This window comes from Carassius carassius, chromosome 32, assembly GCF_963082965.1.
Source record: "Carassius carassius chromosome 32, fCarCar2.1, whole genome shotgun sequence".
Taxonomy (NCBI): domain Eukaryota; kingdom Metazoa; phylum Chordata; class Actinopteri; order Cypriniformes; family Cyprinidae; genus Carassius; species Carassius carassius.
The window spans coordinates 29,105,511-29,131,832 of record NC_081786.1 but is presented as its reverse complement, the minus strand read 5'-3'; the positions used below and the strand labels follow the sequence as shown (position 1 = coordinate 29,131,832).

General features: G+C 38.5%; 3 protein-coding genes across 4 annotated transcripts in view; 1 reads left to right on the top strand and 2 right to left on the bottom strand.

The window, feature by feature from the left end:
* Positions 1–1,729: 1,729 nt before the first annotated feature.
* On the bottom strand, positions 1,730–8,837 carry acyp1 (acylphosphatase 1, erythrocyte (common) type). 2 transcript variants are annotated; one of them, XM_059520920.1, is made up of 3 exons: positions 8,519–8,837; positions 3,153–3,239; positions 1,730–2,150 (listed from the first exon to the last, which is right to left on the bottom strand). In XM_059520920.1, exons 2-3 carry the CDS (start codon positions 3,231–3,233, stop codon positions 1,935–1,937), a joined length of 297 nt encoding a protein of 98 aa, XP_059376903.1. In that variant the 5' UTR covers positions 3,234–3,239; positions 8,519–8,837; the 3' UTR covers positions 1,730–1,934. The 2 variants fall into 2 exon arrangements, with proteins under 2 accessions (XP_059376903.1, XP_059376901.1); XM_059520918.1 differs by lacking the exon at positions 8,519–8,837 and adding an exon at positions 3,471–3,636 and having other exon boundaries at positions 1,734–2,150.
* LOC132113094 (heterogeneous nuclear ribonucleoprotein Q-like) lies at positions 8,359–23,791 on the top strand. The gene is made up of 12 exons (XM_059520916.1): positions 8,359–8,525; positions 10,452–10,607; positions 14,151–14,269; positions 15,280–15,387; positions 15,550–15,663; positions 16,688–16,864; positions 16,934–17,069; positions 18,145–18,350; positions 18,896–19,045; positions 19,125–19,246; positions 19,946–20,309; positions 22,459–23,791. The coding sequence occupies exons 2-12, from the start codon at positions 10,463–10,465 to the stop codon at positions 22,495–22,497; spliced, it is 1,680 nt and encodes a 559-aa protein (XP_059376899.1). The 5' UTR covers positions 8,359–8,525; positions 10,452–10,462; the 3' UTR covers positions 22,498–23,791.
* Positions 23,792–25,519: 1,728 nt separating this feature from the next.
* The window catches only part of LOC132113337 (otoferlin-like), a 51,835-nt gene continuing 51,032 nt past the window's right edge, over positions 25,520–26,322 (bottom strand). The window contains exon 41 of the mRNA XM_059521134.1: positions 25,520–25,842. Coding sequence (XP_059377117.1) covers positions 25,662–25,842 — 181 coding nt within the window. The 3' untranslated portion in view covers positions 25,520–25,661. The remainder of the gene's footprint in view (positions 25,843–26,322) is intronic.

The window sequence follows — 26,322 nt, the reverse complement described above, 5'->3', positions numbered from 1 at the left end:
TCAAAAAGTAAAATGGGAATTCATACAGGTGTAGCCTATCAATATAAGTCGCTCAGGAGTAGCCTATAAGGCGCATCAGTCAAAAAATGCGCCATGAAGAAGAAAAAACATATAGGCCTAGCCTCGCACTGGACTATAAGTCGCATTTATTTAGAAATGTATAAAAAAAAAAAAATCTTATGGACGGGACAGTTCTCCGTTATGGACGTGAGCGCTCTGACAGCGGCACTAAGACTGCTTTTAAACTTTCACTGAAACCTCAAACAGAAAGCACAAAGCCTGTATTTAAATTTGATTTCGTTTTGTATTAATTGTATCTTAATTTTAATCAAGGTTTCATCAACCAATTGTCTGGATTTAATAAGTAAATAGAAAATAGATAACCACGATACGAAGGAGCCGGTGTGAACCTGGAGTTTGTCTCATGAATGAACTGAAACTCAGCGTATAGCCTACTTGCCTCACAGACCCGACAAATAGGCTATATATAAAGCTTGAAATGTCTACTTTTAAACAAAACAATTCAAAACGAAAGAAAACAGACTGCTCTCCCTCCCGTATGAAATGTGCATTTCTCTCAGGCGCGTTCACTACTGCGAAGATCACGAGTCAGCATCTTTCTAGCCGACAGACATATAAAAACAATTAAATGTCTTCTGCTATATTTTACATATTCATAATCATTAATTTTGCCGGTTCGTTGTGACAGCTTTTAGGTGCCCTTAAATGTTACATGAATGCATCAGCACTGAAAACATAGAGATTTTTTTTTCTTTTGGGGGCATTTTGTTTGACATGCATGCCAGCTTTCGCTCATCCCACTATTAAAGTAAATCTGTTCTTAAACGAAAATGTATTGGCCGTGTTATTTCTTTTTTGTGGGATGTCCAATTTATATGTAGAAATGCACATTTGCAAAGGTGACTTAGTATGTTGTCGTAAAAGTGGCTCGCCTTTTGATTTTGCTCTGCTAATGTGGCTCTTGTGAAAAAAATAGTGAGGATCACTGGTGTAGAACAACCTTTGACGCTCGGCTCCGAGGCAGTGTATCAGAAGAGCACGCTTCCTACTTCCTAGCATTAGGCAGCTCCTCGTCCAGGACCAGCAAAAAATTGTCAAATGATTTGATCCACGCTTTGAACGGAATGGGTGGTTCACCCGGTGTTTGCAGGAACGGGGCAGGTTGGCTCAGACTCAAAGCCATCCTCGTCGCCAATATGTTGAGTGTCTCAATTAAAAGCAAATGCACTCCGTCTCAAACGGTGTATAACCTCCTTTATTTTCCACACTTACATCTCAATTCTTTTTTATCGCTCTCTCCACCTTCATTCAAACCGTGAGCTCCCTCTAGTGGCTCAGAACACCACATATACTTAAATTGATTAAGCTTTCCTGACCACAACCCTCAAACATTATAGAACTTTAATAGAAATAATGTAAAAATACCATTATTACTGTGCAGAAAACACTAGTTTAAAACATAAAACATTTTTACTTATACAAGTTTTTTTTAAAGAATCACTTAAACCCTCCTCTGCTATTTATACATTTATATTTTACTGATGATAAACTACTACTAATATATATATATATATATATATATATATATATATATAAACAAACACCACCATTGATATACTGCATTCTGAAATAAAGAAACACAATAATGTATGAATGAAAGCTATAAGCCATGATAAAACAGAACTACATTAAAGAAACAGGAGTGAGCACAGACACTGAGTTTATATTGTATATTATTTGTTACATCAGAAAGATGTTTTCATGTATAGAACAGATGTTATATAACGTCAATAAAGAGGCATTTTGAAAAAAGAGAGATGTACTGCAGTACATGCGTTTTCCTCATCTGTATCAGTAACAGAAGGAAAATAAATTAGTATAAGTTAATAAATACTAACTGAGTTGTTCTGTCATTAACGAGCAACTCTGAAATCCTTAAAGTCTAGTTTGTGGATGAGCCGCTCGTTGGTGAACTCTGCTTTAGCGATTCGTGACTGAGGACTGCCACTGGTCTGCAGCCACTGCTGCATCTGCTGGACTTTAGAGACCGGACCCTGCAGCTGACCTCGAACCGTCCCAACATCAGTGTTCTGCACCCAGCCGACCAGACCCAGCCGCTTGCCCTCTGACTGAAACACACACACACACACACACACCAGATGGACTCATCAACACAGCACTGCAAACTCTAGAAGGCACCGATTTACATCATGTAAAAAAACAATAAACAAAAAGTCAGACCTTATCATTAACTCCGATTAAAAAAGAAACAGTATCAATAAAAGGACAGAACAAAATCCAGATTTTGACAAACACATGAACAGAATACAATCAGGTGAAGTCAAGATGAGTATATCTTTAGTTAGACGTTCATGTCCATAATATGATTTTGAGTATAACAGCAATACACTAAAACCAATAAAAAACATGCCTTGATTAAAATAACAAAAAATTGAATAAAAACAGACATTAAAAAAATATTAAAAAATGACAAAAACTAAAAAGTTATAATGGAAACTATAATGTTATCTCAAAGACAGTAAAGTGACACTGGAAAAGAAACACTTGGAAAGTCTATTAAAGTATGATTTCATGATGATTTATAATGTGAATTATGCTGTGAAGGAATATTGATCTGTATTCACAGGAAAAGATTATTTTAAAGAAATATCTGCTTAGGACAGGTTGTGGGTTTTTGTTTTGTAATTCTACATAATTCATTAATCACAATAATTGTTGGCCACAACTACAGTTTAATATGTTTGTGTTTCTTTTTATTTCTTTTTGCTATATTAATTTTTTTTACTGTTTAATCTTTGCTTAAAAGCCATTAAACTGAATAAACAACAGCAGTCAACATTTGAAGTGGATAAAAAACTTTCTACTGCATTTGGTAGAGACTTTCATCCATTCAGGCATTGTCCTGACAGCGATGTGTGTGTGTGTGTGTGTGTGTGTGTTTGTGTGTGTGTGAGAGAGAGAGTGAGTGTGTGTGTGTGTGTGTGTGAGTGAGTGAGAGAGGGAGAGTGTGTGTGTGTGTGTGTGTGTAATCATGTTTAAGAGACAGAATCACATGAAATGTAGAAATCGTGTGACAACTAGCCCCTACACACACGACACGAGTTCATTACCTGTGTGTATTTCCGGAAGAACACACCCTGCACCCTCCCAAACACCTCGTAATCTACAGACAGCAGCTCTTCAGAAGACATGACCACCTGAAACAGGGAGGACCTTCATCATCACCATCATCTCACCCGTCTCATTCACTACTGCTTTGCGATCACTGGATACTAGCTGCTAGAAACTACAACCACTTTTATTCCCTACAGCATTTGACATGACTTTTAAATATGTTATTTCCATGGAAATGCACTGGATCTCACTGGAAACGGTGAACATGTTTGACACACATGTCCATGTTTACTAATGCACACTGTGTGACGTACCGGTGGATGGACGATAATAAAAGGCTCTCTGGTTTCGGAAATCCGCGTCAAACCGACTTTATTGGCGTTGGAAATGCAGTTTGTTTCACATGTGAAGTAGCGACTGTTTCGTTTGTGCAGCGGAACATGCGCAGCAGCGTCATCGTCTCTCCGTGCGTCAGGCTTCCGGGTAACGGCGTGACGTCTGACGCAACTGGCCGGGAAGTTTGAGTTGTCTTGTTTCTAAGCAACGAGTGTAAACACAACTCTTCCGCGCTACTGGACACACAATACGTCATCGAGTTCATAAAACCAGAGACGATTCATCTGATAACATTCACAAAAACCAAAAGAAGGGTGAGTATGAAGATAAATAGATATTAAACCATCTATAGTCTCATGTCCAGGTGCTTATGAAAATGTGCCAAGACGGTTAATAGGGCTTACCCTAGTCAAGGTAAAACGTTCAACAAAAAGATGTCAACCTTCTTTAAGTTAACCCTTTGATGAATGACAATACATTACGATAGTTGTTTTTAGCTTACAATTTATGTAAAATGTTTCATGTGTCTTTATTTAATTAACTATGTTCTAATTTGCATATTTTAACAGAACAGGAATCTGAACACTACGTTAGATAAATCCAGTTTCAAACATTCTTGTTTGCTTCTGTTTACATATTAGTATGAAAGGATTTCTGCTGTTATCGCTCCATAAGTCAGAAAGTATTGTCAACAGACAAGGGAATAAAAATGCACATAAAAATGCAATAAACAAACAACCACAACAAAACACCGAAATATTTATTTTGCATGTTTTCTTTCCTCTAGTCCAAAAGAAGACATGTTATGGAAGAAAAATAGACCAAAACAGACCAGTATGAAAAAATAAATAAATAAAGATTTTGCCTGTAGTGTCTTACTTTTAAAGCACAAGAACAGCTTTTCCAAAACCAATGACTGTGATGTAAAGACATGCTAAATAGAAGAAACAAGAGAAAGACACCATTACAGTTGTGCTATTTTTAAACAAATGTCGCTGTTATATCAGTCCACAGGTTGACAACATTGTTATTATACAATCAACTCCTGCTGAAGCAGTATACGTGATGATTACTGACATTTACTCACTGCATTAACATGCAAACGATGCCACACCATCGATTCATACAGCATTCCTGGGAAAAAGAGACCATATCAAACTAAACTTCCTTCCCTGCACAGACAGCGCAGTCCCACAGGAACTCATCACATCTCCAGACCGCATGCGCTAGAAGACCAGGAGCAAACGATCAGCTCCACGAGAGACAGACAACATCCACAGGAAGAAACACACACATCCACAGGAGCAGAGTGAATACTTTCCTTCAAGGAGAGCATCGGACAATATATTCCCTCTAAAACCAGTCCTTCACAAGAGAGCGTACAGCCTGAGTAACGTCACGAAGCCAGAACATCAGAAGAGACTTTCGTCGGGTTTAACTCACAGACACCAGACGAAGGGTGTGAGAAACTTAATTCAGACTATAAATCAGACAAAGAGTGACATGGATCGTGAACAGAGGCTTGAGAAACAAACATGGCTGTCAGAGGACATCCACTCGGAGGAGCTGATGCTCCAGGAGAAGATTTTCAGAGCAGAGGAGACGCTGAGAAGAGTCCAGAATGAGAGGAAGGACCGTGCAAAGAGAGATGAGAGACATAAAGGGCGTTCGGAGGAGCTAAAGGAGCACAGCCAGTTCTGTAGTAATGCATACAGAGACTGGGAAGAGGAAAGAGACCGGGAATTCAGAGATGAGATGGAGAGATGGGAGGAATGGGAGCGAGGGATAAATGGTGAAGAGGGGGAGAGGAGCAAAGACAAATGGAGAAGACCTTTGACCTTAGAGATGACAAAGGGTCACAAGCTGGAGGAAACAAGAGAGTGGGATGAGTACGAACAGACCTCTGTTCGCGAAACACAACCTCTATCTGCACAATGAAGATGACGTGAGGAAACCCAATCTATCTGACTCTGTGAGAAGGGACAGATCTGACCTGCAGCATGAGAGGAGAGCAGGTGGAGCTCAGTCTGGAGGAGGATCTGGACGCTGATCCCGTGTGACGTGTGCCACCAATGCTTCGCTCGAGACCGTCTGGAGACACACACGAGGGTGTGTGAGAAACAGCGGCCTCAGCTTCAACATGTCACAGTACAGAGCCAAAGGAACATACCTCGAGGAGTTCATGAAAACCAACAGCAGGAGCAGAACACCAGTAAGAGTTTAACTTTCAATTTAAATCCTTCTGTAACATATTTGAGACACACACACAGAGTCAAAGCTCTTCTAGTGTAACTGTAGAAGCGTCCAGCTTCAGCTCGACTCAGATCTTGTCTGATTGTGATCCAGTAAAGGTCAGAATAAGGTCAGTAATATCTCCAGATGAACTCTTCCTGGACTGAAGCAGCTCAGCTTTACTTGATTCTCCATCAATCATGTTTTAGAGTCTCAAATCTGATCCTCAGGATCTTTTGAGGAGCGTTTGTTTCCAGAAGCTTTACTTTCACTGTTCCTCAGCGGAGGAATGATCTTCACAAGCCTCCAGAACATCTCACATCTTCTGAGGAGCCTTGATTTCTTCAGCTCTCCATCACTGTGTTATATGTGCGGATCATTTACATCTCATCTCACTGACACACATTACTGGAGATATAGAGAGATACTGGTATATAGAGTACTTTATGTCAGTATCTGCTGCACTGTTAGAAAGATCTCATTGATTTACAGGACAAGCAGCAGCATTTCATCACATAAATATCAGCATCTGCACTAAATTGTATATTATTTCTCATTTTGAGTCTCTAAATAAAACTGAGCTGTTTTTGCTTCATATTCTCACATAAAAGCCTGATGGATCAAATATGATAGGTATGCTCAACATAAAAAAAAAAATATATATGTATATATATATAGGAGGAGGAGGAGGATGAGGAAGAGGAGGAGGAGGAGGAGGGGGGAGGAGAGGGAAGAGAAGGTAGAGGAGGAAGAGGATAGGGTGGAGGAAGAGGAGGAGGAGGAAGAGGAGGTGGAGGAAGAGGAGGAGGAGGAAGAGGAGGTGGAGGAAGAGGAGGAGAAGGAGGAAGAGGAGAAGGAGGAGGAAGAGTATAATTTTAAATACATGTGTATTTAAATACATGTAATACATTTAATACATGTGTGTTCATAATACATTGTTGTGATGTTTGTTAATTACTATTTTGTTAATGTATTTATCATCCAAGGTTTTATAACTCACTGGTCGCCATCGATACGTGTAATGATGTAACGGAAGACATCAGTAAAGACATGTTTCTGGTAAACAGACACTGAAGTGTTGCTTGCTTGACAAAGTTAATGAATCACATAATTACCGGTATGTATTCTCTTTTAAATCATTAGTCAAGTTATTCAGCCATGATACTACTAAATATGATGCAGGTTACACAACAGACTATGATTATTGTGAATAATAGCACTCTGTGCTTTGACATCAGAGCAGTTACTTCACATGATGAAACCTCGCAGTGAAATAGTGCTGTTATGATATTTCAAACAAGAAATATTCATTGTGTAAGTGAGTTAATATTCACATTGCACTAAAATTAATATAAATTAGCTGATTTTCTTTGTTCTCACAGTGAAATAGATACAAGCAAGCTTACAACAGATAATTCAAAACAAATATGTTTAAGTATGACACTGCTTGTTCTGGGACTTTAATGAGCGCTCATAGCCTATTTCCTATTTCAGTGACTGTAAATATGTGTAGGGTTTATGGGTTTAATGGTTTTGTTATGCAGACCTTGCAACCCTGGGTAGAACTCGGATTAGGGTTTAGCCGGAAGTACACTAAGGTTTAAAACGGAAGCTATTCGAGGCTCTGAATCAGTTTAACCAGTTGTTTCGTTTAATCTTCCTCATCTGGCGGCATCTGCTGGACAACACGTGCAAGCTTACATGCAAAAACATTGAACCTTTATATAAACCGATTGCAAATGTTTTTAAGAAAATGTAATCTATTAAAGGAAACCTACAACTAATTGAGTATCTTTAAAAATGAAGTGTCTGTAATATTTGTGTGTTCTTTTATTGATGTATATAGTGCTCGTTTTGTATGTTAGCCTATTGGGCTGTATATCGCTGTATAATACAAATAGCGTTATATAAATAAAATGACTCATTCAGTTAATTAAAAATAAGCTCAATATATTGCATGAAGATGACGCAGGAGAAGAAAGTTGAGCAATATTCAGAAATAATCATGATCATTTTTCTTATCAGTACGGTTGTAGTGTATCATCGAAGGTCAGAAGCAAAGACACTGGTTAATAAAATGGGATTAAATACATAAATTATATTTGTCTTATTGACCATATTTAATTATTGCAGGTTTGTATAGTATTCTGAGATCGCATTTGACTATTTTTATTCATTGAGGAAATTCACTCCCGATTTCTCTCAACATGGCAACACGAGAGCTGTCAGTCAAGACGTGAAAACAAAGTAAATAGTTTTTAAAAAAAGTAACTCGGATATTTCCTTCTAAATTAAAAAGTAATGTATTACTTTTTACAGAATACTTTGAAATGCTACGCGTTTTCGTTTTTTCTTTTGGGAATTTTCAGCGTGAACACTACTTGTACTATTTATGCTACAAACCTTCCTAATAGTGCATTAATACGCAATTTGGGACGCATCTTATTTTTTAAACCTTATTTTTTAAAAGTACTAGGTTGTATACAACACAGTCACAAACAACACAAACAGCTAGAAACCAACTGTTTGTAAAATAGTAAGCAGCACACTGCGCAGTATTCAGTACACATTCTGCACGCGCTCGGTGTGACGTGTGTCCTCCTCTAATGGCTGCGCGAGAAACCCCGTGCAACCGGAAGCGGGCAAAAAGATCTCCCGCGGCATGAGTTTGTCCGCCATTTTGCACCAGACCTATTGAAAAGAGTGAGAGAGCAGACACGGCGGGATCTGGCCACTTTATTCTCTTTCAGTACATTTCCCTCTGGATTTATCCCAACATAATCCAAGATATTACCTGACAGGTATGAGCACATTCTCTTGAGATTTCCGGCGCGCGGAGTCGGTTGTGTTCGCGGTGAAGTGACGCTTCTTTGGCGGTCGTTCGAGAGACCGGCTTCAGTGGCGGCGCGCGCGCGCGGCTCACATCACCTCAAACCACACACTCTCACACATTTAGGCGTGATTCTCGGACTTTTGTTATCTCTCCGTGCTCGTATACTGCTGGAGTAACGTTAGTGTGGTGAAGTCATGATGTGTGTGTGTGTGTGTGCTGGCGGATCAGACACGAGCTCGCCCTCCTCCCCAACACACACACACACACACACACACACACACACTGTCAGACAAACACACTTAACACGGCCAACCATGACTGAATTGTTTGTGTGTTGTTTGTCAAGCAGATGTCCGGTTGTAGTGTAAGTCTTCTCTGAGGCGGAGTGTCCAGTAGCTCGTGTGTTGTGGCCTAGTGAGTGAGCCCTAGTCATCAGCATCTGACACAACAAAGAGACACCGCCTGAGAGAACAAGTCCTTTAATACACACTGGCTGCTGTTGGAAGCGGAGTGAAAACATTTGTCGAGGAATAACATAGTTAAATCTGTCACACGTTGTGGAAATAAACTGCTACGATCACGTTATTTAATGAAGTTATTGATCGCAAACGCGTCTGGGGTTTGTAAATCACAGGTTCTCGGACAGAAATGGCCGTTTTGTCTGTTGACAGGCAGGCTCTGCTCGTGCGCGTGCTCGTGACGCGGGAACTATCCGGTGGAACACGTGGAGGTTTGAATGATGAAATGCGCTAACATGTAGCACGATGCTAGTGTCTTTATACAGTCACGATTGTACAAATACTCTATAGATAATATTATTCTGATAGTATAAATATGGCGTAAAGGCCATCATTATTAATATAATTCATTTCGATCAGACGTGAGTGCTGAGCAAGAAAATGAATCTATATATGGTTTCTGTACGATTGAGTTACATCAAATCAGGGTATATTGTTGATGTGAATAAATGCTGCACCACTTTTGCCCTATTAATAAGTACTTTCTAATTTTCTTATTTCCTTTTTTGATTAGTTTTATATTTAAAAGCTCCAGCACTAGCTTTCTCTATTCTTTTTCTATTTTATCTACTTGCTTTCTTTGTATGTATTTGAATATATATATAAGAGCAAACCAAAAAGTATTCAGACAGAAGATATACATTTTGATTGGTTTTCTAGTGGGTTCAGGACACTGAAGTTCATTTATGAAAGTCACTTGTAGCTTAATAAAGTTAACTGACACATTATACCCAAAGATTCATCATACAGTGGACCGTCTTACAGTAAAATTGATCATTTGGGACCAAAAACTATTCAGACACTTTGTCCCGAGCATGTTTTTAAGTGTTTTTGTTTAATTGCTAAATTGCTATTATCTAATTTATTACATGCCTTTCTATCAAAGTTATCTGACATTTTAAAGATTAATTTGTTCTGACGCTTTTCACAACAAAACCTGCCCAATGGGTTCCTCAGTAAAAATCATGTTAGTGTTCTTTAATAAACAAAATATGTCATGTTTCTGTAATGTTTGATCATGCACTGTTGTTTTGAAGTCCTGATGGTTGCAAATTGTTTTGTTTCAGGATATTTACTTCAATCTTTCTCATCTGATTCTTAAGAATGGCTGTAATGTAAAAATCCAAGCTGTATAATAAATTACTATTCCTGTGAATGTTGTTCCTTGGGGATCCTTATCTGTATTCTAATGAAAACTGCATGCATATTGCATTATAATAATAGAGTAGACAAATACTGTTTATAATCATTAAATGCCGCTTACAGCGAGTAATATCTGTTTCTGGATCACTTCTGTTGTGAAGACAGCCAGCAGGCTCCAGATCGCTCCACTTTGACCCAGTTTTGGATTAATTTGGCCCCTTACATCTGCACAGGTCCCGGAGACATGGCCACGGAGCATATCAATGGCAATGGTACAGATGAACCAGTGGAGTCTCCAGCAGTTTCTCATTCAGAGCACTTCCAGACGCTTCTAGACGCCGGCTTACCTAGAAAAGTGGCAGTCAAGCTAGATGAGATTTACATAGCAGGTGAGACTTCTTTGAACACTTCTTTGAATGATTGCATGTTGCAGTAAAGCTTCCAGAATGAGATTTACAGTGATGCTTGAAACGGAGAGGGAAGAGTCATTTTTGGTTCCCCAAAGGATCTTTTGTATAGTGGAATGTTTTTCCACCATAAGAACCTTTTATGGAATTGGAAGGTTCTATGGATGTTGAATGTGCTCTAGAACCATCAATGCCAATAAAGATCCTTGGGTTTTGTATCGAGCAGTTAGTTTTTGGCACGTGAATATTTCACATGTACACATTTGCATATACAGGGCTTAAAGTATTCCGGCACCATGCCGGATCTCCGGTGTGTGGCCATGAGGAAAAAAAAATAATAATATTTGAGAGCCTGCGCATGCAGTTTAATATTTTCGAGCCAATTTATTTCACCTACCAATCATATGAGAGGAATGCAGCTTTAACTAACGTTACAAGCCTATCAGAAGCAGAGAAGGGCGTGTCCTTGCAACACAGTATGATTGACGCCCATACGTCAATGTCACGTTAGCGTTGTCGGAGAAAAAAAAATGGACCGCAGATTTATGCAGCCTGGGGATAATGTCCTAGACTCCTAGCAGTAGATAAAGGACTCAAAAATAAATGGCGCTTTTTGGCAGTTGGTGCAAGAAACAGACAGCACTGGGCTTGTTTCTGCATGATTTGCTCGAGGAAGCTTCTGTTTGCCAGCAGAGGTAAAAAAGTGCTTGCTCGTTATGATTTACGTCGCGTTCCAGGCAACCCGTAACCCGTGTTTTTCCAACCTTAAACCCGTGAAAGTGCACTGGAACGGTAGTCAAACCCGTGACTTCCCACCCGTGAACTCGTACTAGATCGATGTACTCCGAGTTCTGACGTCACACAGCACGCGAAACAACAGCCCCTACGGATAATACTGCCTACGGATGCAGTGTTTATGCAAGTGGTACACGTTGAAAAATAGATTTTAGGACAATATAACATTGCAATAAAATTAATAATCTACCTAAATTTCCTTGCGCTCAAAGTTTGGCGTGACTTGCCTGGAACGGTACAAAGTCGTTAGTCGTGGTTTGAAATAGTGACTTACGAGCTCAAAAACCTGCCTGGAACGCAGCACCAGATTTTTCCGTCCCGCTCCCACAAAAATATGTTATTTTCTCCCGCTCCCGCCTGCAAAATCCTGCGGGTAAACGTATATTAGTTTTTCTTTTTTTTAATACATTGCATATTCTGCCTTTATTTTTTCACTTGCTCCCCTGTTGAATATAAATAAATAAAAAGAAACGGAAAATAAACAAATGTTTCGTTTTATTTGCGTTTAATTAAAAGAACAAGGAACTTAGAACATAGAAATACAGTAAAAAAGTAAGAATTGTAAATTAAAAATATATACCTATAATAATTAGGCTATATAGCCTAATAAATTATATAATAATAATAATAAACCTGGATTTATTTCAGTTTCAAAGGAAAAGTAGCTTATGGGGCCTGAGCAATTCCTTCAAACATTTAAAAAAAATATATCCTAATTCCTCAACAACAAAATAGACCAATTTTAAATATTTAGCTAAATAAAAAAAATAAATAAACTGAATTGACAAAAAAAAAAAACTGTACGTCTACTTAATGTGCCCATGCAGGAATATCAGTGTCGTTCACTGTTGAGAGCTTCAATTTAATCCGTCTCTGCTCCGACCGCAAATACTGAAAGCCCTCTCCGATGGTGCGCTAGCTGGAATGCAAAGTACATGGCGTGTTTGATTAATCTTGGAAATTCGTCTTTTCCACCACTGGAGGACATCATCCGGTCTGTGTGCTTCTAATCCATCCAACTTGCCATTTAAATATATCGCTATTTGGGAATCGAATTACACGTCGCTGTCTATGGTATCATCCGCATCCTCCCATTCCGCAAAGTCTATTTTATTTTATCGTAAATAAAGGTCTATTTGTTTCTAGTTCTTTGATTTTGTCAGATATTTCCACTTTGCGGGAGTCCCGCAAATAATTTTATTTTCCCGCAACCCGCACACAATAATATCTTGCCGCCCGTGTCCGCATTCAGCCATCAAATATTGTCCCGCGCCGCACTCGATGGCAGGTCTCTAGCCGGGAGCAAGTATTAGCTGACACACCGTTGTCTATAACTGACCATGTCTGCGATTTTAAAAAAAAAATATGTGTGTGCACATTTATAGCAGAACATGATTTGTCATTCAGAATTTCGCAGCCACTGGTCACCCTGTGTAGAAAACTGGCAGAAGACAAAACAAGCGTTCACTAGCCTGTTGGTTTCAAATCAACATGCGAGTTACATCCCAGAAAAAAAGTGATAATAGCCTTGATTTCACTTCTAATCTTCAGTTTAGCAGTTCAGTTCTTTAGCACTTAGAGCACTTAATTATTTAAGCACTTTAAGCACTTGTTATTGTTTAGAAGAAAACACTTTATTTGACATAGTACTTTTAAATAAATGGTGCCAAACATAATCATTGAAGAGATTCATGTCTATCTCAGTCTTTTTATCATTTTTTAAGCACTTTAAGCTCTTGTTACTGTATTATTGTCAATATTTGAATTAAGTCTGTCTGTGGAGTTTCTCTCCAAACCCCCCCCCCCCTCCCCCCCAAAAAAGTTCAGGCTCAGGATTTTTTTCCCCTTTAACCCCTGCATATATTTTCTCCTCAGAATCGAACCCATGAGCTTGGCATTGCTAGCACCATATTCAGTTTGAGCGTCAGCAGACCTTTTTTTGTTCAATTGTTTATTTTATTTAACATATTAAGTTGGGCACTAATTCTGTGCCCAATAACAATACAGATGTATACAGTATAGTTTATGATTTTTTTGAGGTCTGAATGGTTGAAATGGATGAAAACACATCTGTATTTTGGGCTGTCTTACTGTTAAAGAGAGAGCTCACCCAAAAATGTAAATTCTGTCAGTTACTCAGCCACAGTTATTTCCAAACCTGTATAGATGTATTTAGTTTGCTGAACACGAAAGATGATGTTTTGGAGAATGTGGGTGACCGAACAGTTTCGGGTCTTTATTGACTTCCATAGTATTTATTTCTTGAGTACTGTGGAAGTGTGGACCAACAATCAGTCATTGCCCTCATTATTCGGGATTGTCTTATGTTCAACAGAAGAAAGAAACTCATGCAGGTTTAGAACAACTTGAGGGTGAGTAAAAGACAGGATTTTGGGTGAACTTGCCCTTAATGAAATTGTTACACTTTTTTTATTGCTAGTAATTCATGCAAACAGAACATTAAAGCAGTGTTTAGTCCTGATGAATGCATGTGGAATCAGCCTAACTGATTACTTATTTAGGACGAACAGTGATCTGAAACCTAGGATCAAATCAAACGTCCATCACGAGTTCTCCTTGCCAGGCGTCAGAGGAAGCACATGCAGGAACGATGATAAACGCCGCAGTCAGTGGCTCTGCCCTACTGGGAGTTTAAAGTCGTGTCTGATCATCCAGTGAAGGTGGATGTATTAACAGTTTGAAGTGTGTAAAGGATGTGTTTTTGTGCAGGACTCGTGTCTCACAGCGATCTCGATGATCGAGCGATTGAGGCTCTGAAGGAGTTCAATGAAGAGGGCGCTCTGCAAGTTCTCCTGCAGTTCAAAGACAGCGACCTGTCGCACGTTCAGGTATGTTTGAGGAGACCCAACTAATGCACTCCTGCACCCAATCTGCTGAGCGTGCTTGCATTTACCATCTATCATTGAGAATGCCACACTTTCTTTTTTAAAACTTGTTTACTTCTCTTTAGTACCCATTATGGTTTATTTTATGTTATGATGTCTCTTTAATTGAGATCTGTCACAAAGTTGAAAAAATCTTGGAGCATGGATTAAAATTAGAGATGCACCGATTGCAACTTTCTTGGCCGATTCAATTTATTTTTTATAAGTGTGACTTGCCGATTCTGATTTTCTTTCTTCAATCTATAATTGGCCGTATGTACAAATAAAAATCTTTACTTTTTTAATGCACACTTTTTTTTTTTTTTACATAAAAACTCCCCCAGTAATTACAGTTCCCCCAATCTAGACAAAATTACAGATGTTCTCTTACTTAATCAACTTTCAAAATAAAGTGCGACTAGAAAAGAGATAAATAACTGACAAGGAGTTGCTGTCTTTAACAAAACAGATAACATTTGCCACTTTGTTTCTTCAATTGTAATGTTTTTCTCTAACCTTATTAAATGTCATCTTTCACATCAAATTCTTACATTGTTTCAGTGAATTCAGTTTGAAGAATAAGAAACTGTAGAGCTGTTCCCGTTCAGATGAAAGCAGCACCAACAAACTCCACAGAAGCTGCATCTTTTAGTAACATTTAAAAGTTCTCAAAAAAAACAACAACAACAATGATTTAAGTGTTTCCATTAATACTCAGGCAAAGAAATGTAATAGACGTATGTAAAAGAACTATCTTCAATGCATAAATGAATTTGTATTATAAGGCAGTGAGTGGTTTCTGTGTGATTTGCCTAATGTACAGACACACATCTGGTTTTCCGGCTGTTAACGTTCACCATATACGATGCAGTAGTCATCAGTCCCGGGCCATTGATCAGTCCTTATCTTCGAGTCCTGGAGTTTATTTTAGCTGCTGAACACAGCTGCTCACCCATGGCTCATGTTTTGAACAGAATAAAAGTGCCTTCCTCTGTGGGGTGATGAAGACGTACAGGCAGAGGGAGAAACAGGGGACCAAAGTCTCAGACTCCACTAAAGGACCAGACGAGGCCAAAATCATAGTAAGTCTGTGCAGCCAGTAAGTCTTTCAGTTCCTGAAGTTGAATGATATATCCTCCTGTCTATCTATTGTTTGTTCTATATAGCTGTTTGTGTTGCTGCTTTCTTTTCTATTGACCCAGGACCTGTCTGACGGTCGAGTGTTTTTATTTTCTACTTCACAGGCTTTGCTGGAGAGAACCGGCTACACACTGGATGTGACGACGGGCCAGCGCAAGTACGGCGGTCCTCCTCCAGGGTCGAGCCATGCTGGGGTACAGCCCACCGTGGGCACAGAGGTCGGTCGTGTGTGTGTGTGTGTGAGTGTGATGGCTGTTTTATTCTGTCTAAGTGCATTGTTTCTCTCTGACACAGTAATCAGTTCATGAAAACACTCTGAATTAGACTGCTGAGTGATGAAAGTGCTGCTCTTGGCTTCATCTTAAAGCATACAGCATCATATCAGTGTCATGTTAGCACTCATCACTTGCATAGTGAGTTTTAGGTGATTGACAATGCATTTCATTATTGACTACTGCAGGAAAGGGCAATTAATTTGCATAGTGTTTTAACTAGTCAGTTCTGTGCTGCTTGTGCAGTGCAAAAAATGTATTTTATTGATTCTGATTTAATTTGGTTGTAACCACTTATAATGTCTTATTAATGTAATCGATTGATTGAACTTAAGAATTTCACACAAAAGATGATGCACACATTTAAATAAGGTTAAAAAATGCCATTCAAAAGGAAAAAAACGCCACAGGAAATCAATACAAGGTGACAGATTTTGCCCTTAAACACTTTACACTTCAGACATTACACTAACTACAAGTAACTTTGCTACTGTAACTCTGAGAGTAGACCGTTAGGTTCAGGGCTAGTCGAATATCTGGCATATACATACGTTTCTCATAGTCGGTATGTTGTAGACCCGTCATAAAGTGTGAGCAGATATTAAACGGACAGTGTTATACTCTAATGACTGCTAGCTGACACGTAGTAGCACAGTTACTTACTGTTATGATTGTCTTAAAGTAGACTATCAAATAAAGTGTTATCAACAACTAAAACAAAAAAAGGAAACACTTACAGTGTCCTTAATGCATGTTACATGTACTTAGGCATAATTACTACTCCTTACAAATGAGGACAACTTCTAATATAGTGAAACCAAAAACACAACAGTCCCAGAAAGTGGTGAGCTGTATTTTGTTGGTAATGTCACAGACCCTTGATTGCTAGGAACGAGTCGCTGACAGTTTAAGGTTTATTTTGGACCTCGCTCTGTATGTTGTGGCTGATCTTGTTTCCTCAAACGCTCAGATTTTTGTGGGGAAGATCCCGAGAGATCTGTTTGAAGATGAGCTGGTGCCTCTGTTTGAGAAAGCTGGCCCCATCTGGGATCTGCGTCTGATGATGGATCCGCTCAGCGGACTCAACCGAGGATACGCCTTCATCACCTTCTGCACTAAAGAGGCTGCGCAGCAAGCCGTCAAACTCGTGAGTGATCGTCTGCTTGCTTCTCTCCACCTGTGGCCTTTTGGATTCTGATCGTAATCTTTGCTGCAGTGTAACAACAATGAAATACGACCCGGGAAACACATCGGTGTGTGCATCTCTGTTGCCAACAATCGTCTGTTTGTGGGGTCCATCCCCAAGAGCAAGACTAAGGAGCAGATCGTGGAGGAGTTTGCCAAAGTTACCGGTTAGTGTTGGTGTTATTAACGGTGGAGATGCTCGTATATATGTGTGCATTAGAGATGCACTGATGCATTGATTTTACAGATTAACAGGAAAATCAACACCAGGGGTTTACAACTGGTTTTTATGCACACTATTAGTGCTGGAAGGTTCTAGCAACTATGTCACGCAAGAGAAGTCAGAAGGGGTCTGTTATTTTCTAATATAGAGGATATCATTTGATACAGTAATGATAAAAACATGAGCTCTCTGATGAGGGTTTGTTTAGATCGTAAGTTCTTCATAATGTGTTGTGTTAATATTAATGTTAACGTGGAAAAATTGAGTTTTTGTTTGCGCAAAGACAAAGCACACTATATTGTGCACAGGACCAACTTGTCTCTGTTTTAGTTTTCTGCTTTAGTTTTCTCTATTTTTAACAAAATATATAAAAATAAAAATGTTGTCAAGCGATTAATCGCATTCAAAATAAGTTTTTGTGTACATAATGTGTGTACTCTGTATATGTATTGTGTAAATATTAAGTACAAACACAATACAGTAAATATTTACATGCATATACTCTTATAGATTTATATTCTTTTATTTTATATTATTTATAAATATATACGTAATATACACAGCACACACATATATTATGTAAACAAACTTATTTTAGATGTGATTAATTGTTTGATAGCACTAATAAAAATGCACAATGCTTTAAAATCGCCACATAAAAATACCAGATTTTATTGGGGTTTTTTTCTTTGTACATTATTTGTATTTAGTTCATTTGACAACAAAGTAAAAATAAAATTGTCAATAGTGTTTAATCTTTACACTTGTCATACAGTAATTACAAGGCATTAGATGAATACTGTTTTTTTTTCCTGAGAAGCCGCACCATTGGTCTGTCTAACACTGAATTTTGTTACTGAAACTATATTCCAAAGAACTGCATGTCTGCAATGACTTTGACTGACTTTTCTGTCAGTTTTTTTAGTATTTGATGAACTGAAGCGTCAAGTGTTTGATGTATTTGTGTCAAAACAAACGTGAGTCTTCCTGAAATGATTTTCTGTCCTCAATCTCAACAGAGGGCTTGAACGACGTCATCTTATACCACCAGCCTGACGACAAGAAGAAGAACCGCGGCTTCTGCTTCCTGGAGTATGAGGATCATAAAACAGCAGCCCAGGCGCGGCGCAGGTTAATGAGCGGCAAAGTCAAGGTGTGGGGCAATGTGGTGACGGTCGAATGGGCTGATCCCATAGAAGACCCCGACCCTGAAGTCATGGCTAAGGTGTGTGTGCAACACTAGATGAGCTCTGGGTGCACATAGGCCCAAAGCTTCATATAACCAGGAGTAATTTACTTCCATGATAACATGCATCTCAGTATACATGTTTTTTTTTTTTTTGGGAAATATGGTTATGATACAAAAAAAAATATGATTCTGAACTTAGCACGTCAGTTTTCACTGAAGTCCTCTCTATCTGTGGGTTTGTTCACTTGCATGGTTGCATAATGTAACATACGGTACATTCCTTAATTATGAAAAAAAAAAAAAAGCTAATATATACAATATGACACCGTTTTAGTCAAGCAACTTATGGTTGATTATGTGTTCGAATGAGAATAACTGAGAATGAGAATAACTAAATCTTACACATTACGGCAATGGGAGAGAGTTTAAATTAGAAGCTAGTTTGTTATGCAAATGTTAAATATAGAAACATTTAAAATGCAAAATCGTTTCCTGTGTGTTGAATGAGATTTGATGCCAGAGCCTTGAATTATACATGGTCAAGGTTACACTGATATGATTAATTTGCATGTATTGTTCAGGTCAAAGTCCTCTTTGTGAGAAACCTGGCCAGCACCGTAACAGAAGAGCTTCTGGAGAAGACGTTCTGTCAGTTTGGCACACTGGAAAGAGTTAAAAAGCTTAAAGACTACGCCTTCATCCACTTTGAAGAGAGAGATAGTGCTGTTAAGGTAGTTATCTCTTCCTCTGCATCTTTTGAGAGGTTGCTGGTGATTTATGCACAGATTTTAAACCAGTGTTTTTCCGCAGGCTCTTGCTGAAATGCATGGGAAGGATTTGGAAGGGGAACAAATTGAAATTGTCTTTGCAAAGCCGCCTGATCAGAAAAGGAAAGAGCGAAAGGCCCAGAGACAAGCTGCTAAAACTCAAATGTAAGGCGATTTATGATCTTTGTCATGTAACCAACTCCCTATGATCACACAAGGACAAAATATAGCACAACGATGCTCTCAAGGTCTAAAAATGACTTTAAAAGACAGAGCAAAAGTCCATCATAACGAATGCAGTTACTTATATTTTCATTTTTTGTCAGTATCTGCTGATTACCAGGGGTCGGCACCCTGTGGCATAACTTATGAGGGATAATCACTGGCACACGAGCAATAGGGAAAACTGCAGACCGACGTAGATTTTGAAGGGTATATTTGAAGCAATAACCAACAATTCATTGTATGAGCCAAAAATAGATTGCAAAATTTTCTTTTATGACAAAAAACATTAGGATATTAAATAAAGATCATGTTCCATGAAGATATTAAGTAAATTTCCTACCGTAAATATATCAAAACTTAATTTTTTAAATTAGTAATATGCATTGCTAAAGACGATTCAAAGGCGATTTTCTCAATATTTAGATTTTTTCAGATTCCAGATTTTCAAATAGTTATATCTCAACCAAATATTGTCCAATGGAGAGATGATTTATTCATCTTCCAGATGATGTAGAAATCCCTTATGACTGGTTTTGTGGTCCAGGGTCAGATATAGTGTTTAAATGTTGTATGTCTCTCAGATGCACTCCGACTCCTGACTGGTTGTATGTGGATTGTAAACCTGTGCATGTGTTTCAGGTATGATGAGTATTATTACTACGGGCCGCCGCATATGCATCCCCCGACGAGAGCAAGAGGACGAGGCGCTCGAGGAGGTTATTCGTATCCACACGACTATTACAGCTATGAAGATTATTACGATTACTACGGCTATGATTATCACAACTACAGAGGAGGTTACGACGACCCCTACTACGGCTACGATGACTTCCAAGCTCACATCAGAGGAAGAGGAAACAGAGGAGTCCGGGGCCCCACGCTGTCCAGGGGCCGCAGCTCCAGCGCTCCCAGAGGACGGGCCGGTTTCTCTCAGCGCGGGGGTCTGGGGTCCAGCCGAGGCGGCCGGGGGTCCAGAGGAGGCCTCCAGCAGAGATGTCGAGTGGTACGTGATGTGTGGGTGGAGCACTCCTGGAGTGCTGGCAGGAGGTTTTGAAGCGCTCTAGAATAGATCTGCACTCATTTTACGTCAAATTTGACAACGGACGTAGTGATCAAAATACATGTTTTGGCGTTTGTGTTTTCCTTCCCCTCCTTTTCATATCGCTTACATATGCAAGGCACCTTGTGGACGAAATGGACCAAAGGTTTGCACTTTCTGCTCTTTCATTCCTGGAAATTCATGGCACTTATGTACACTTGATTTATTTTCGACTTCTGCATATGCAAAGTGTGTTCATGAAGTACTCAACTGTAGCACCAGCTGTGCGTGGGTCTGAGCGATATATAGCTTAAACATCTGTTTTTCAGGTTTTATATTGGAGTATTTGCTGGTGATGCACCCAAATAAATTTTCATTATTGGCTAAAACCACTCTAGAGAACAGAAATAATCAAATGAAATGACGTTTAATAAGCACTTCTCCGTTTTGACTGTATCAGTGTGTATTTCATGCTCAGAACATGGATAGACTACAAAAGGTAAACATGACTGTTTTTACATACTGTAGTGTTAAAAATAAAGATTTTTAATTGATCAACCTTCATTTTGATGAACCGACATCTTTTAGCCCAGTTAAATGTTTCAACAACAGAATGGAGTAAAAACTATTATAATGTTAAAAAGACTTAAGTACAATAGAAATGTTTATATACAAGTCAGTTTTTGAGTGTTGGTGGTTAAATGATTAGTGCTTGATTTATTTAACTTAGTTTTAGTTTTCAGATTTTCTAAATGAGAAGTTTAATTTCAAACAAACAAACAAAAAACATTTGCTGCAGGTCTAGAATTGGCTCTGAAATGGCTTCGATGTCCCTGTCCCTAAATAAAACAACCATTTTAGCAGATTAGAATCTCCAAATGCAAAACTGAGTAAAAACAGTGAAAATCTAGTCTAAAGAAACCTAGCATGTATTTACTACATAACCTCGGACACAAGGATGAATATCAAATCATTTAGTAAACTTGCCAGTAAAATAATTAATGGGAAAAACATATATTGGGAAGGATTTATACATTGAATTAAATGTCAATTAAGTAGAAAGACTAAAATAGTATTTTCTTGTAAAACATACTCCAATTATCAGTAAACATTAAAGCGTTAGTTCACCCAAAAATGAAAATTATGTCATTACTAACTCACCCTCATGTTGTTCCAAACCCGTGAGACCTCCGTTCATCTTCTGAACACGGTTTAAGATATTTTATATTTAGTCCGAGAGCTCTCAGTCCCTCCATTGAAGCTGTGTGTACGGTCTACTGTCCATGTCCAAAAACTGCTTTGTTTTGAACTCTCTCACAACAGACACGGAAGAGAAGACAATGCTGAATAAAGTCGTAGTTTTTGCTATTTTTGGACCAAAATATATTTTCCTCTGATGTCACATGGACTACTTTGATGTTTTTCTCACCTTTCTGGACATGGACAGTAGACCGTACACACAGCTTCAATGGAGGGACTAAGAGCTCTCGGACTAAATCTAAAATATCTTAAACCGTGTTCAGAAGATAAACGGAGGTCTCACGGGTTTGGAACAACATGAGGGTGAGTTAGTAATGACATAATTTTCATTTTTGGGTGAACCAACCCTTTTAAGTGTCCAAATATTTTATTGTATGAAAAATGTCACTTTTGAGGTTTTATGCATTTAAATCTACTGATTTAAAGTAGTTCAAATGAATCACAGAAATAAATTTGTGAACTTTAATGCTTTTTTTGCTAGTAAACTTCAAAATAGAGGATTTTAAAACCCCTGTATTAACGCATCCTTATCATAACACTAGTCTAAAGATGGACTTTCATGGCCAAATCATTGTCACTTTTGTAAATATTCTGTCTCACAGCCTTCGCCGTAATGCATCTCAAACCTGTCTGTTTCACACATAATGATTTAAAGGTGAAAGTAACCGCTAAATCAGTCCTGTGACTTCAGCACACGCAGTAATGTCAGCGACGTCTCCGTGTTTCTTTGAAAACGTTCTCAGGATTTTCACCTTCATCTCTTGTGCTTTTGTTGTGAAGGTCTTGCATGAACCTGATTCTTCTCCACCGCTTGTTCGTGTGAATAAAGCATGCGTGTTTTTTGTTTTGCCAGGGAAAGGGGGTCGAGGCTGGTCCTGACCAGGTAGTATGAAGACTGACTTGTTGTATGGGGTTACACCGGATGCTACCAGTGTTCACAAGGTTAAAGCAAACTCAAAGATCCAATGATATTCCAGCCTGTATTGAAGCATATCTCCTATACTGCCATCCCCTGACAAACCGTTAAAGCTCTCGAGTCGAGACCCCATTCGGAGCCCATCTAAATAAACCAGCTCACTACTTCCCCTGGTTATAAAGTCTCCACTCGCCCCGCTCTGGAACTGAAGTTCAGACTCTCAAGGATCCCCACACATCAGATGTGTTTTGCACTTTTGTTCTTTTTCTTTTTTCCTCCTGCGTTTGAAGTGGCTCAGAGGAGCTTGACGCTGATGTATATTTTTGTGCTAACTACAATGTTGTCGGGAATGTCCGTGTTAACCTAAAGCGCTTGGATTCGGCTGGAGAACATCTGTGGGTTTTTGGTGTAACCGCCTCACATGGACAAGTCAGGCATTCCAGGAACGTGGTTCTTTTCAGAACTTGTCTTTTTAAGGGTCGGTTAACTACCTCAGTAGAGAGGATTCAACTACCCTGCCTGTACTGTAAATAGGGACGCGTCGAAGCATAGGAGCAGGGCTTGTTTCTTATCAAATATGCACAAGGGCAGCAGTGATTCTTAATGTAATATAGTCAATCGGCTGCTGCTCTGACACTGCAAACAGTAAAACTGGGCATGTAAATCAATCTCATAAGATGAGCTGGAACAAGCCCTGCTTTTATCCTCCTTTCAACTGAATTAGCTGCCTTGCTTCTTCAGATTATGTAGTCACTGGGTGTATGATAGTTTGGAATAAAATGTTACTTTTCTATTGGCTTGAACATCACAAATGCATCCGCTGCATTTGCTAAGCCCTGCAAGTGTCCTTTTTTCTGCCAACGCCGGGCAGTTCTCGTGAACACCAGTCGAAGAGCAATGAATTATGTAGGTTTATAATCAATCATGACTTTAGGTGAGCGAGGGATCGATATGAACTCTTGCTGAGCTTGTGTTTGTTCACAGGTGAGAGATGAACTGGTTTTTGTAGAAAAAAGGATACTGCAGCTTCAGTTTATATTCCGTATATAGCAAGCAGGTGACCGAACCATTCAACCGGTTTTGTACACAGTTAACTCCCTCTCGATAAAGCTGTAACATTGCAACCTTTTGAACAGATGTGTGAGCAGTTTTAAACTATTGTTGGTGGCCAACAACGTTTTTGCATTCCAGCAAATAAATTGTTTTATACTGTAAAATGAGGTGAGTGTAACTTATTTTTGTAATAAAGGTTTTGAATTCTATCTTAAAACCTGTTCTCTGTCGTAATCTTGTCTGGAAATGCGTTTCATGTGCTTTATGTATGTGTAAGTGGTGTGGGATTTTGTGTTGAGTGAAACTTGTCCACAAGCCCGTGTGAAACAAGGCTGATTAAAAAATAAAAATATACTGGTGAAAGTTTACTTTGAAACATCTGCCACTCATAAATTACTAGTAAATGTTTAATGTCTGTGAAATAATTAGCTATTTGTACTGTTTTCATTATTCTTTATCTCTGTTCGCAAAGGTATTTTTACAGATTTCACTCACAGATCCATTGGACGCTTGTTGACTGTAATAAGTGCATTTGCTTTTTAGTTCATAAGGGTTATCAGAAAGAGTACAACTCCAAACCTTCATGCATGTCTTGAGGGCAAGTGCAAGCCAAGGCATGAAAAATAAATTTAGGAAATCGACAAATCAAATTTCAGCAAATAACAAATTTTTTAAATGATGAAGCACCTACACGAGACTCTAAAAAATGAGTGAGAACTGGCCACAATGTAGCTGCAACCAACAATTATTTTGATAAATCAATTAATTGGCAATTATTTCACAGATCCGTAGTTTTTGTTCTGTTATTCCGCTGTTACAATTAGTTAAAATATTAAGAAATAAAACAAGGTTATCACTTCAGCTTTTGAAGATGTCAATGATATTACTTTTGCACAATACAAAATGAAATGACAAAGACCTTCTCATTCACCATTGACCTCATTTCCTGTTATTAGCCATATGGATATGGAACAAAATGATTTTTGGATAAATTATTTTATTCACAACATTTACTCTTTTAAAACATCTTGTAGCATTATAATATTCAAAATAGTCCTGAGCTAGCTTTAATCTGCGCAAACCAAACGATCACTTGAATGTAATATAACTTCTGTACATTTAAGAAAAAAAGAAAACTTTTACCCTGTTGTTTGTGGCAAAATTCTCCTTGTGGCGTTGGTTGAGTTAACAGTATCGAAGGACTTTGCAGACAGGAAAACACTACAGGAATTTGCCATCTTACTTGTTTTTTTATTTGTCATCTCAAACTGGTTTGCTTTGTTACAAAACCTTACGATGTAAACAGTTTTGAAAAACCGTGCTCCAACTTAAGAGCCCTTGCTGTGAAAGAAGGCTAAAGTGAGTAATGGTTCAAATTAAATCAAAAATCAACTTAAAACAATGAACACAAATGCATTTCAAACTTATTTCAGAAGAGATTGAGCTCTGATTGAATCTAGTGTTTAATGCTCTCAGACCCCCTGGAGTTTCTTGGCCATAGAGCCAGGCGTACTGTATAGGAACAGAGCCAAAGAGGGGAAAATGGGGCTGTTCATTGTGAAGTATTGAAGGACAATTATCCACGACTGGGCTGGTTTTTAGAGTATAGGTGCAGGAAATGTACCATTTTCATGAACTGTTAATAAATAAAATGAATGCAGTTTTCTTTATTGATTTATTAGTAGCATCCAAAGCACACATTAACACATCTTTCAGTGAAGAAAAACTTAACTTCCACCAATCTGAAAATCCCTGAAGCGTATGAATTGATATTAAAAAACAAAAAACATTTCCCATCAGCACTGGATGTGCAGACGAATGAGACCACTACGTTTTGAGATTTTGTATGCTATCCGAAAACACAAAGAACTAACGACTACAATTAAATGAAAGGTTTTCAATGCTTAAAATGTGAAAAGCTGAAACACAATCTCCTGTCATGTTTATGATCATTCAGTTAAAGCAATGATTTATGAATTTAACACGGATGAAAAACAATAAGTATGCATATGACTTCTCCAACAAACAAATGGATAATTTAAAAAAACAACCGCTTCAGTCAAGTGAAATAATGTTGAGAAAGCTTTTCAAGCTCCTAGAAGCTTTTTCACCATGTAACCTGGCATACTGTACAGAAACAAGCCCAGCATCGCTAATAACAGCAGAACCAACACAATTTTGATGACCAGCCACTTGTACTGGTTGCAGACGAGATGACGGACTGCCTTTAGCGGGATAAGGAACCACAGGAATGTGGTGTCGGGGCGGCTGGTGGGACAAAGAAAAACCTGTGGTAAAATCTCAAAATCATTACGAATTGGGGAAATTATTTTCAATGTATTCAGATGTGTGTTCCAGGAGACATACTAGTTCTACTGTCAAAATGTGTTTGTGAATAGCATAACCAAATGGAATGGTTTACGTCAGCACAAAAAGCTCTCCCTGAAACCACTAAATGCTCAACTCGATTTAATTCTTTGAATAATACTCGTTTAGTCTTTTGATATCAGGTGTTGCCCAAAATTCATTGACCTTGTCAGTAGATATATAAATTAAAGCAATAGGAAAACACTGATCTACTTTACACCCAGGTCTCTTCACCAGTTACTAATGATCATCTTTAAATTATATTGCCAACTACTTCTCAAGGTTTCTATATAGTGGATAAGGAAAAAGTGGAATTATAATTAAGCAGCAGGCTGATATTTGGGGTGAAACTATTTTCCTTAATACAGCATGTTTCAGAGA

Excerpts from the sequence above, each read along its gene's own strand:
- LOC132113094 (XM_059520916.1), top strand. The coding sequence starts at position 10,463 with ATGGCCACGGAGCATATCAATGGCAATGGTACAGATGAACCAGTGGAG. Across the intron at positions 15,664-16,687 it reads AGCCCACCGTGGGCACAGAG|ATTTTTGTGGGGAAGATCCC; the intron begins GTCGGTCGTGTG and ends TCAAACGCTCAG. Across the intron at positions 18,351-18,895 it reads ACCCTGAAGTCATGGCTAAG|GTCAAAGTCCTCTTTGTGAG; the intron begins GTGTGTGTGCAA and ends TGTATTGTTCAG.
- acyp1 (XM_059520920.1), bottom strand. The coding sequence starts at position 3,233 with ATGTCTTCTGAAGAGCTGCTGTCTGTAGATTACGAGGTGTTTGGGAGG. Across the intron at positions 2,151-3,152 it reads TCTTCCGGAAATACACACAG|TCAGAGGGCAAGCGGCTGGG; the intron begins GTAATGAACTCG and ends TGTGTGTTTCAG.